Raw genomic sequence first — 12368 nt, forward strand, 5'->3', positions numbered from 1 at the left:
AGTGATTCCTGCTGACTTTGGGAATCTTGGGGCTCAAGTAACCTATGGTCCCCGCATGGGGGCCTTGCCATTACATTGTTCCTATCAACAGTCCCCCTGCTTTTCAACAGCATCTTGTCTGTCCCAGTGCTACTTCCTGTGACTACCTCCTCCCATGCCCAGCTGTATTAAAAACTCATGAGATGATTTAATTATGTTTTGTGGGATTTTCCTTGTCCAATGTTTTCTTGTTTATCTCCCAGCTTGCAAAAATCTGGGGTCTACCTCTGAGCAAACCATACTGTATTTATGCTTGTGCTTCTTTGAACCATGTATTTCTTTTCCACAAGTGAGTGGATAGTTTATTTTCCTTTTCAAGTCTTCTAATTTTAAAAATATGTAAGTATAAGCTATCTTAAAATAACATTGGAATAATTTACCTGAATAATTATATGGGTCACTACTGAAAAGCATACTAGAATTATGTATTTTTATTTTTGCTCTCACTGACTTTGTAACCTATGGAAATATATCCAATCTGCATAGCTGAGAAGAACTTCTTTACTCTGGTGTGTTGGTGACCATGCACTGGAACAGGTTGCCCAGCAGGGTTATGGAGTTTTCCTCACTAGATACCATCTGCAATTCCATGCATTGTGTTCTAGCATGACTCTGCTTGAACACAGAGGTTAGACAAGATGACCCACTGTTGTCCCTTTCCATTTTCTCCATTCTGTGATTCTGTTATAAAATTCCTGAAAAGTAAAATACTAAAGTTGAATCAAGAACTAAAGGGTTAAGAATTTAGCCAAGGGATAGAAACTATATATATAATGCTTAGAGTAGAAGTACAGTAATTCCATGACTATAAGGCGCACCTTTTTGACTAAAATTTTGATCGAAACCCGGAAGTGCACCTTGTAATCCAGTGCGCCTTATATATGGGCAAAGTTGGGAAATTTGCCAACCTGGAAGTGCGAGCCACAAACCAAGTCGTGAGGGGGCGTGGCCCCGCAGGACCCCCAAGTCGCGGCAGCTGCGGGAGCTGCGCCAGCTGGCACCGGGGGCGGGCGGGAGTGCCGGGGCCTGCAGCATGGGGAGGGCACCTGGGGCTGCATTTAAAGGCTACACCAATCTGTGAAAAATGTTTGCAAATTGAGCACCTGCCAGTAAACCCTGCGATTTTTTTACTAATTTTACTAATTCACTACTTTGTTGCACATGGATCCTCGCTGCAAAAAAAGCGCGCCTTATATTTAGACAAAGTTTGGAAATTTACCGCCACCCAGAAGTGCGCCTTTTAGTTTGGTGTGCCTTATAGTTGTGAAATTACTGTAATCTAGAAAAGTTAATTATTAGAGGATGGGCTAGTAGAACTAAGACAATATATCGTTTGCTTGGCTTTGTTGTGTCAGGATGGGAGGATGAGATGTTGTCAAAATGAAGAAGCCATAACGGCACCTGGGCCCCAAAACCGGCTAAAATCAGGTTGGGGAACTTGGACTATGACCTGGGAAGCAGAGAGCCTGCCCACAAGACAAAGGTGAAAAATTTAACATGAGGAAGATGTCCCTGACTTCATCCTAGAAGACGACTCACCCATTTCAAAGCCCACCGACCTGTTTGAAAGAAAGAACTACGCAAGTATAAAAGGATTTTGGGCTAATTTCAATGCAAAGCCGGGGTAGACGGGGATAGGTAATGCATATGTATAGGCGTATTTGGTAATTATATGAATATTCAAGATTTTTGTGTATAAAAGAGGGTAAGAGCCCCATGGATTTCTGGATTTTGCACATGCCTATGGGAGATTTCTTCCAGGTGTGTCCGGCGTTATAATAAACATACCACTTTCTAACTTTAACTGGTTGTAGAGACTTTGTTCAGTCTTACTTATCAATGTAAGTCTAAATAACTAGAAAAAGTTGAAACAAAGGTATAAGTACTGGTTGCCACATGCCAGAGTGGACATAACTATCTATGCAAAACACAATGATACTGATGAGAGAAGTTTCAGTTAATGAAAGCTTCCAAGAAGCCTGATTTTGGAGCAGCCCATGTTCCTGTTAGAAGTGCACCATCATGAAACACAGCATGGGAAATTCAAGGATGTCTTCCCTAGGAGTTATGCATGTATCCATTTATTCTCTGTCTAGACAAGATATGCGTTATTTTCACACATGCCTTGTAAACAGCCCGTCTGTTCCTCCCCACACCAAACAATGTGCTGGATCCTGCCATCCAGGGAATGGCCTCAGAAACACATGGTTATCCAACAGCTCTAACAGCACCCCAGATAATTTTCTAAGGTGCAAGATTTGTGGGAGCCCATCTGTCTGAAAATACAGCTTGCCACAGACACCATGAGCAGAGCAGCACTCTTCATCTGACTCACAGGGAAAATGGAGCAGAGGAGATGGAGCCTTGGGCAGTGTTGGGTGCTCATCACTTGTGCACTCACTAGGGCAGCAGCAAACTTAAACCCACACACCTTTACAAGGCTTGGGACTTGCCCACCCGGACAGTAGCTTGAGTGCCACTCAGCCAACCATGATACCGAAATAACGAGAAAAAGAACTAATGTAGATATAGCAATAGCAGTAGTTATGCTAAGGCTTAGAAAGCAGCAGTTCACAAGCAGGCCCTGGGAAACAGGCAGGCCTGGACAGGCCTGGAATGTACTAAGAATCACAAACTAGTAGAGCATGCAGAACGTAGTGAAGTAATAAATGATAAAGGTTAATGTATAATCAATGATAAAGGGTTCTGGTGGTGGGATGACAAGCAAGGGGGATTAAAGGGGGGTAACCTATAGTTTTGAGTAGACAAGCGTGTAGAATTTATGACTTTTAGAAATAATATCTACGAGATTTGTGTAACTGTATTGTCTTGAAGAATGTGTATTATTGTACGTAGATCACTTTGTAAAAGGATATAAAAACCTGACGAAAAAAGGGACGGTGGGCTCTGACTTTGGACGCTAGTCCTCAGACCCCAGCGCCCTCAATAAAGCACCGCACTAAACAACCTAGTTGTTTCATGTCTCTCTGACGGGCAACAGTTTTCTGGCAACCGCGGCAGGACTCCGAGGGCTGCTGGGGCGGTTCGCGTCCTGATCCACTCCACGTCGGCACCGAGTGATTCTCGGGGAGTCATCGGTTCGTGCCTGACCCCGCACCTGTCGGACAACTGCAGGAGGTAAGCCCGAAGGTGCTTCGCTGGTCCGGCACTTGTTCCCCCGCGGCGTCAGAGGGTGACAAGTTGGTTGGTTGGTTGGTCTATTCTCCTATTTGTATAGATTTTCTTTCTTTTCCTGTCTATTCTGTTTGGGAATGATGCCTTTGAAAACGTTTAAAACTCTAGCAAGTTCCGGGATAGAAATCCCGGACGATTCGCCTTTGGGCTGCTTATTACAACATTGGAATGCGGGGAATTTTGGTCAAGAACTAAGTAAAAGAAAATTGATTGATTTTTGTAATAATGTGTGGCCTTTATATGAACCCGATGGCATGCAGTGGCCTAGAAATGGTACACTGAATCCTGACATTATTACACCTTTGATGCATTTCCTACAAAGTAATGAAAAATGGGATGAAATACCGTATTTAGACCTCTTCTATTATTTGAAAGACAAACCAGAGTGGCAGAGGGAGTGCGGAATCATGGTTTTGAAAACATTAAAGGTGAATTGTGAAGGATGTAAGGGATGGCAGAAAGAGAAGGAATGCTTGGTTAGGTTTTCAGAACCTGAGGAGGATGTTTCTTTGTTGGTAGCCCCTAGTACCCCTCCAATGGAGGAACGTGACTTTGGAGAAAGTATGCCAGAGGTAGAAAGGGAGGATCGGGAAGCAAAAGTAGAAATCGCAGATATACCACGAACCCCCTTAAGTGAAAGAACTCGGAGAGGGTGGTGGGAGGTAGAAAGAAAGAAAAAGGAGGAGGGTGCTCATTTAATGGCTCCGCTGCGTGAAGCAGTCGGGCCGCATGGGGAACGGGTCGTAGTGAAAGTTCCCTTTTCTCCAAATGATTTGCTAATCTGGAAGCAATCAGCGGGGGCGTATCGGGAGGATCCTGAACGGACTGTGCGGGTGGTAAAGATGGTAATTAAGACTCAGAACCCAGACTGGAATGATTTACAAGTTTTGTTAGACACAATAATGGATTCTACTGAAAAGGAAATGGTGTTTAAAGCTATGACAGAGAAAGCACGAGAAATGATTAGGTTATGGCTTGTGGATGGTACAGTAAATGATTTAGTACCTAGGGAAGATCCGGAGTGGGATCCCAACTCGACGGGCGGGTCTCGGAGACTTAAAGTTTATCAGGAATTGTTAACGGAAGGAATACGGAATGGAATACCAAAAACTTTGAATTGGTCTAAGTTGTATTCGGTCAGGCAGGAAAAGAATGAGTCTCCGTCAACCTTTTTAGAGCGGCTTAAGGAGACAGCTCATAGATACACTAATTTAGAAGTTGAAGGAGAGTCGGGAAAATTACAGCTAGCATTAATTTTTATGGGGCAGTCCCAGGAAGATATTAGAAAGAAACTACAGAAATTGGAGGGAGAAGATACTCGGAATTTAGATAAACTATTGGAAGTTGCGTGGAAGGTACAGTAAATTCACGAATACAAGCCGCACTGAGTATAAGCCGCATCTCTGGGTGTTGGCAAATATTTCGGTTTTTGTCCATAGATAAGCCGCACCCGAATATAAGCCTCTCTGTCGTTCGCAGCGAGGACCCGCGTACAATTAGTAACAGAACCGCGGGAGGGTGGGGTTTACTGGCTGAGCTAAGGCTGTGCAGGCTCGGCCCACTAGGGGCTGCTGACGGGGCCAGGTGGCCCAGCCCGGTGCTGCCGCTCGGGGCCGGCCACCGCTGCCACTGGGCTCAGTCACCCCGGGTCGGCGCTGCCCCGCGGTGGCAGGCAGGGACGGAGCTTCCCCCACTCCTACGGCAGCGGCAGCGGGCGGGGACGGAGCTTTCCCGTGCCCGTGGCGCCGGCGGCGGGCGCGGACAAAGCACCCCGCCTCCTCCTCCGGGCCGCAGCAATGGCTGCACAGGGCTCCCGTCGGCTCCCCGAGATGCGGCAACGGCGGCGCCCCCCCCCATCGGCTCCCCAGGCCGCGGCAATGGCGGCGCCCCCCCCCCCCGTCCTCCCAGGCCACGGCAACGGCGGCGCCCCACCCCCTCCTCCCCTGGGCTGCGGCAGAGGAGGGAAGAAGAGAGCTCTCCCGCCTCTCTCCCCGCCCCCCGTGCTGCCTGCAGGGAGCCAGGGCAACACGGTAACACTGTAACAATTGCGAAATGCCGGCTTTTACTGGCAGGTGCTTGGCTCGGCACTCTGGCTGGCACGTCTGGGGTTGTAAATGTCACAAAATTATTCACATATTAGCCGCCCCCGACTATTAGCCGCACTTCCGGGTTTCCACCAAAATTTTTGTCAAATTGCTGCAGCTTGTATTCATGAAATTACTGTATATAATAATAGGGAAAAAGAAACGGCCAGGAAACAACAGGCTACTATGTTAGCAGTGTTACAGCAAGCGGCTGGAAACAATATGAGGGGAGGGAGTCGAGGACGTGGACTAAAGGGGGCAAAAGGGATAGCAAGGTGGGGGAGGCTGATGGGTACGGGAGGACTTATGGGTCAATTGAATATGGGAAGAGGAAGAATGCAGCTAGGGATAGATCAATGTGCTCTATGTAAAAATAGAGGGCATTGGAAAAATGAGTGTCCTCTCAACCAAGGAATGGATTTTGGGGGAGGAATTATAGCTAGTGGGGATGGAAATCAGGGAATGATGAATAATACAGGTGCTTTCCCGGGAAATCCACAAGGTGTTGCCCAAGCCTTTATGATGGGGAATTATCAAAATTCAAGTTGACTAGATGAGGACCTGAAAGTACTAATGGAAGTAGATGGGGAACCGTTAGAATTTAGAGTAGATACGGGGGCATCATACTCAGCTGTTAACACTAAGCTAGGACCTTTGAGTGATTCTACTATCCAAGTAGTGGGGGTTACGGAACAAGTTGAGGAACGAACGTTTTTGCGACCATTAGATATAAAATTTGGGGGGAAAGAATTTGACCATCAATTTTTATATATGCCAAATAGCCCAGAATCGCTATTCGGGAGGGATCTATTGTCAATGTTAGAGGCCATGATAATATTTGAAAAAGGTAGAGTAAGATTGGAATTTCCCGAGGAGAATATTGCTAAGTTGTTCGTAATAAAAGAAGTTGAGGCAGCAGAAATACCACAAGAAATAGAGCAAGCTGTAGTACCGTGGGTATGGGAAACAGGAGTACCTGGAAAATCAAAAGCGGCACAACCGGTTGTAATAGAACTAAAGGAAGGAGCCTCCCCAGTAAGGGTAAGACAATATCCTTTGAAATTGGAAGCACGGGTAGGAATAGCACCCATGATCGAACAATTTCTTAGCTTGGGAATTTTACAGGAATGTGAGTCAGAATTCAATACTCCGATATTCCCAGTCAGAAAGCCAAATAGTAAGTATAGATTAGTTCAAGATTTAAGAACAATTAATAACATCACTAAAGATATACACCCAGTTGTAGCTAATCCGTATACATTGTTGACAGCTGTGTCGGAAAGGTTTAAGTGGTTCACAGTGATTGAATTGAAAGATGCATTTTTCTGTATCCCCTTGCCACTTGAAAGTAGGAGATACTTTGCCTTTGAGTGGGAGAACCCAGACACGGGACGCAAGAAGCAGCTCACCTGGACGCGTCTACCACAAGGATTCAAAAACTCACCAACTATTTTTGGAAATCAATTGGCTCGAGAGTTAGAAGAATGGAAGACGACTCAGGTAAAAGAATCACCTTTCTTATTTGCTTTCCTACAATATGTTGATGACATCTTTATAGCTTCCACAGAAGAGGATGTTTGCCTCAGACTCACTATTGGATTACTTAATATGCTGGGACAAGCTGGATACCGAGTATCGAAAGAAAAAGCTCAGCTGGTAAGAACCCAGGTAATTTACCTAGGCTGCGAAATTTCACAAGGGGTGCGAAAGTTAGGAGTTAATCGAATACAAGCAATTTGCACCATACCCACACCACGAAATCCGCAAGAGTTAAGATCCTTTTTGGGCATGGTTGGGTGGTGCCGCTTGTGGATCCTGGAATTTGGACTAAAAGCAAAACCCCTGTATGAGGCAGCCAAAAGCCCTGTGTTTCAGTGGGGACAAACGCAAGAAAAGGTATTCCAGAGTTTGAAACAAACCTTAAAGGAAGCCCCAGCACTAGGATTGCCAGATCTTACAAAACCTTTTCAACTATACGTAAATGAGAGACAGAGACTGGCAATAGGGGTTCTCACCCGAAAACTGGGCTCATGGAAGCGCCCAGTAGGGTACTTCTCAAAACAACTAGACACTGTAAGCGCCGGATGGCCTGGTTGTCTTAGAGCTGTCGCAGCAACAGTGCTCCTGATTCGGGAAGCCAGAAAATTGACTCTGGGAAAAAGGATGGAAGTATTTGTTCCCCACATGGTCATTGCAGTTTTGGAACAAAAAGAGGGGCATTGGCTCTCGTCAAACCGCATGTTACAATACCAGGCACTTCTCCGAGAACAGGACGACATTGAATTAAAAACAACTAATCATCTTAATCCAGCAGAATTTCTTAGGAGCAGCAGCCAGGGAGAAGGAGGCGAATTGACGCATGATTGCGTGGAAATCATTGAACAGGTGTATGCCAGCCGGAAAGACCTGAAAGATGAGCCTTTGGAAAATCCAGAATGGGAACTGTTTACAGACGGATCCAGCTTTGTGGAAAACGGAACCAGGTATGCGGGATACGCAGTAGTGACTTTGACACAAATAATAGAAGCTCGAGCCTTAACCCCGGGAACTTCAGCCCAGAAGGCCGAGATACAAGCTCTGGTAAGAGCCTTAGAATTGAGTCAAGGGAAAAGAGTAAATATTTGGACTGATTCAAAGTATGCCTTTGGAGTAATACATGTACATGGAACTCTGTGGAAAGAAAGAGGACTGTTAAATTCTCAAGGATCAGAAATTAAGCACAAAGAACAAATATTAGCACTATTGGAAGCAGTGCATAAACCTCAGGCAGTAGCAGTGATGCATGTAAGAGGACATCAAAACGAAGAAGGAAAAGCGTTCCAAGGAAACCAGTTGGCTGACAGAGTTGCCAAACAGGTTGCCCGAGAGCTATGGACACAATTAGCTTTATTACCAGCGTGATTTAACCCTGCCACTTCTTTTCTTGAGCAGAAACCATGGTATACACATGAAGATGAGAAACTTGCTCAATTTCTCCAGGCCCAGAAGAATGAAAAAGGATGGTATGTCACAGCTGTAGGTCAGGTTGTATTGCCAACAAAGGTAATGAAAACAGTTTTAGAAATCGAACATAACAAGTGCCATTGGGGGGCAGAAGCATTAGTACAATTTTTAAAACATGAGGTGATTTCCAACCAGATGTTAACAATGGCAAAACGGATTAATGCCACGTGTCCAGTCTGTATTAAAAACAATCCAGTGACACGAAGGCAAATACAACTAGGAAAGTTACGAGTAGGGCCGCAACCAGGAGACTATTGGCAAATAGATTTCTCAGAATTACCAAAAGCACAAGGGTACCGTTATTTACTGGCGTATGTGTGTATTTTTTCAGGGTGGCCAGAAGCTTTCCCATGCAGGACTAACCAGGCAAAGGAAGTAATTAAAACCTTACTACGAGAGATTATTCCTAGATTTGGGATCCCATTAGGAATGTCCTCAGATAGGGGACCTCACTTTATAGCTGGAGTAGTCCAAGAGGTAGCCAGAGTATTAGGGATAGCTTGGGATCTCCATACGCCCTGGAGACCACAATCTAGCGGCCAGGTAGAACGGATGAATCAGACATTAAAAGGGCAGATTAAGAAAATTTGTCAGGAAGCGAAGATACAGTGGCCTCAGGCACTACCTCTAGCCTTGCTAAGAATCAGGATTAAACCCAGAGAAAGGATAGGAGTAAGTCCATACAAAATTTTGTATGGCAAGCCATATCATGCTGCAACCTACAAAGGGGACCCTCACTTAGTAGGAGATCAAGTATTGCTAAGTTACTTTTTGTTTCTAAATAAAGTCCTTACAGCGCTGCGAGGAGCATTGCAGTGGAACTGGCCTCTGCCCTTGGAAAATCCTGTCCATGACATCCAGCCAGGAGATCAAGTATATGTGAAGAACTGGAATACGGAACCCTTGAGAGAAGTATGGGACGGTCCTCACCAGGTGATCATGACTACCTACACAGCAGTGAAAGTCCAAGGGATCGAGAATTGGATTCACTACACTCGAATCAAGAAGGTCCCGTCAAGATGGGAAGTACAGCCTCTGTCAGCAACAAAAATGGTGTTCAGGGCAAGGCCTTAGTTCTTTTAACATTAGTCTGCATAATGCAGGTGGGAGAAGCGTTTGTTAAAATCATAGTTCCGGAGCCAGATGTAATAGTGCCGGAAGGTGCGGGAGTAAATTTAACCTGTCTGTTTTCTAGCAACCAGAGAGCTGGATTAAAAGAAGTAAAAGCAGCCTGGAAACAAATCACCACAGACGAAGTATTTACAGAAGAGATCGTGACACTTTGGGATATGGAACAGCAAAAAGGTAGCACCACATTGATGATATCTCATATGCAAGCTGATCAGGTAGGACAATTCTCATGTGTTGTGTGGATTAGAGAAAGCTTTAACTACGAAAAGATAAATGTAGATATTCTAAAAAAGAATAAGAGAGTACGACAGGTGACAGGAGTTGGAAAAACACAACAAGAATTGGGACAAGAAAATTTAATAGTGGGATTAGTTAGAGATTTTGGGCAAGTACAAAATACTACGTCCATCACTGCATGTTTACCTTTACCTAAAGCGGCGGGGGAACCAATACCATGGGGAATAATTCCCATGCCTGAACCACCTGTGAATAAGAGTATCCAGGAAAAATGTATTCCAGTGAGCAGGACAATTATGAAAAAGCAACAAGTAATCATAGGAAGGGAAACTTTACCTCTCCCACTAACATGGGAGGAGTGCAGGAAGAGACCTGATTATGATGGATGGACTCCATTAACGGGAATATTAGCAAATGTCTGGCTCACTAGAGGGAAAGGACAATGTTCAATAGCAAAGAAAGGAGAAAGGTCGGTGCCCACCCAAGTGATGGAATTTAGTTGCCAGAATGTTACAAGTCAATCTTCATCCTGGGATGAGTGGAAAACAATTTGGGGTCCCAGCTTGTTAGAATCTTACAGCTACATAGGACCAGTACATTGGTGTATTGAATGGTCAGGCCAAAGGGAACAAAAACATTTAAGAATGTTAGGGACTGAAGTAGTAAGACGGGATCGAATGACCCCCACACCTAGCTGGAATTGTAGCAAAATCATCACATGTGATACCCCTGAATCCCAAATTGGTTTAGTGCCAGTCCGGATACTACTAAAATGGGGCTGTGAATGTCAAAGATATAACCATACAATAACAGGAGAAATAAAGGGGGCTTGGAAAGATTGTCAGGTGACTACCGTCAGGAGTCCAGGGCATTCGGTGTGGGTAATGGGGCACAGACAATGGACTGCCCATATGCCCATTAACGGCCCAGTCACGCAGATTACGTTAGGGGTCCCTACGCTCTGCCCTCTCTGGAAACAGTCTAAATTAACACAAAGAGAGATACAGTCACGAACAAAGAGAGAAACAAATGAGGTGGCAGAAGAACTAGGACTGGGAGATGAAGATGAGTGGCATGAACCCTCATCAGGAGTTAAATTTGGATGGGTACTGGAATCCCTGTTTGCACAAATTTCTACATATAGAAACCGGGAGATGCTGTACAAATTATTGGGACAAACTGAGAGGTTAGCTGCAGTTACAAAGAAAGGATTTAGGGATCTAAATTTACAGTTGCAAGCAACAACAAGAATGACAGTCCAAAATAGGATGGCATTAGATTTGCTCTTATTAAAAGAACACGGAGTCTGTGGATACCTCCAAGGAAAGGTTGATCATTGCTGTGTACATATCCCAAATGTCACAGAAGAAGTAGAAAAGGATATAAGTCAATTGAAACAAATCGAAACAAAAGTGCATGAAGTCCAGGAAGAAGCTGAACATAATTGGGTAGGAGCACTATTTAGCTCCCTAGGAATCCAGGTCTCTGGTTGGATATCATCAATTGTACAATATGTAATAATGATTGTGTTAATTATTGTAGTCTGCATGATTATGTATAGATGTCTTTTAGGAATGATTGCCAGAGAAGGAACTTATACTCGACGAGTCATGAGAGCACTAACTCGGAAAGAAGTAATCCTACCAAGTCAAAGAGAAGACCCACCATCCTACTTAGAAACCATTACTTGAAGAGTTGAGCATCCTTGCAGAAAATCTGAAGAATGCTCAAAAGGGGGGAGTTGATACCGAAATAACGAGAAAAAGAACTAATGTAGATATAGCAATAGCAGTAGTTATGCTAAGGCTTAGAAAGCGGCAGTTCACAAGCAGGCCCTGGGAAACAGGCAGGCCTGGACAGGCCTGGAATGTACTAAGAATCACAAACTAGTAGAGCATGCAGAACGTAGTGAAGTAATAAATGATAAAGGTTAATGTATAATCAATGATAAAGGGTTCTGGTGGTGGGATGACAAGCAAGGGGGATTAAAGGGGGGTAACCTATAGTTTTGAGTAGACAAGCGTGTAGAATTTATGACTTTTAGAAATAATATCTACGAGATTTGTGTAACTGTATTGTCTTGAAGAATGTGTATTATTGTATGTAGATCACTTTGTAAAAGGATATAAAAACCTGATGAAAAAGGGGACGGTGGGCTCTGACTTTGGACGCTAGTCCTCAGACCCCAGGGCCCTCAATAAAGCACCGCACTAAACAACCTAGTTGTTTCGTGTCTCTCTGATGGGCAACAACCAGATACCTAAACCCAAGGTGTTTCAGTCGCTAACTTAAGAAACAAGTTCCTCTACCCTATTGTCTTCTAAGACTGTCTACTTTAGGATACACTGTTCTATTTTATTTACTCTAATATCCAGATTGCGACAGATGATACTACAGCATTCAAATGTTTTCCTGTACAAATGAATTCAAAGCAAGTCTATAGCAATACTCATCAAGACTACATTCCTTCTTCTCTCAGGAGGGATTATAGAAATTTTCCCCTTGACCACTGTTGTATAAGTCTGAATTTTTAAAAGTTTTAAAGAGTTTTTAAAAGGTGGTATATCAATAACAATATATTTCAATAGGTAAGAAGAATGGTGTCTTTCTATAGCTCCTTAGAAATAGCTAAAAAGAGATACACCCCTATATTAGAAAAATATAGAGTCTTCTAATATG

General features: G+C 44.1%; 1 protein-coding gene across 1 annotated transcript; it reads left to right on the forward strand.

The window, feature by feature from the left end:
• Positions 1–3102: 3102 nt before the first annotated feature.
• Positions 3103–11679, forward strand: LOC117010272. Its single transcript, XM_033084565.1, has 2 exons — positions 3103–3177; positions 9109–11679. The coding sequence occupies exon 2, from the start codon at positions 9236–9238 to the stop codon at positions 11378–11380; it is 2145 nt and encodes a 714-aa protein (XP_032940456.1). The 5' UTR covers positions 3103–3177; positions 9109–9235; the 3' UTR covers positions 11381–11679.
• The last annotated feature ends 689 nt before the right edge of the window (positions 11680–12368 follow it).

Source organism: Catharus ustulatus, chromosome Z, assembly GCF_009819885.2.
Source record: "Catharus ustulatus isolate bCatUst1 chromosome Z, bCatUst1.pri.v2, whole genome shotgun sequence".
Classification (NCBI taxonomy): domain Eukaryota; kingdom Metazoa; phylum Chordata; class Aves; order Passeriformes; family Turdidae; genus Catharus; species Catharus ustulatus.

Bases quoted from the DNA above. Each gene is read 5' to 3' on its own strand.
- LOC117010272 (XM_033084565.1), top strand. From the start codon at position 9,236: ATGGGACGGTCCTCACCAGGTGATCATGACTACCTACACAGCAGTGAA.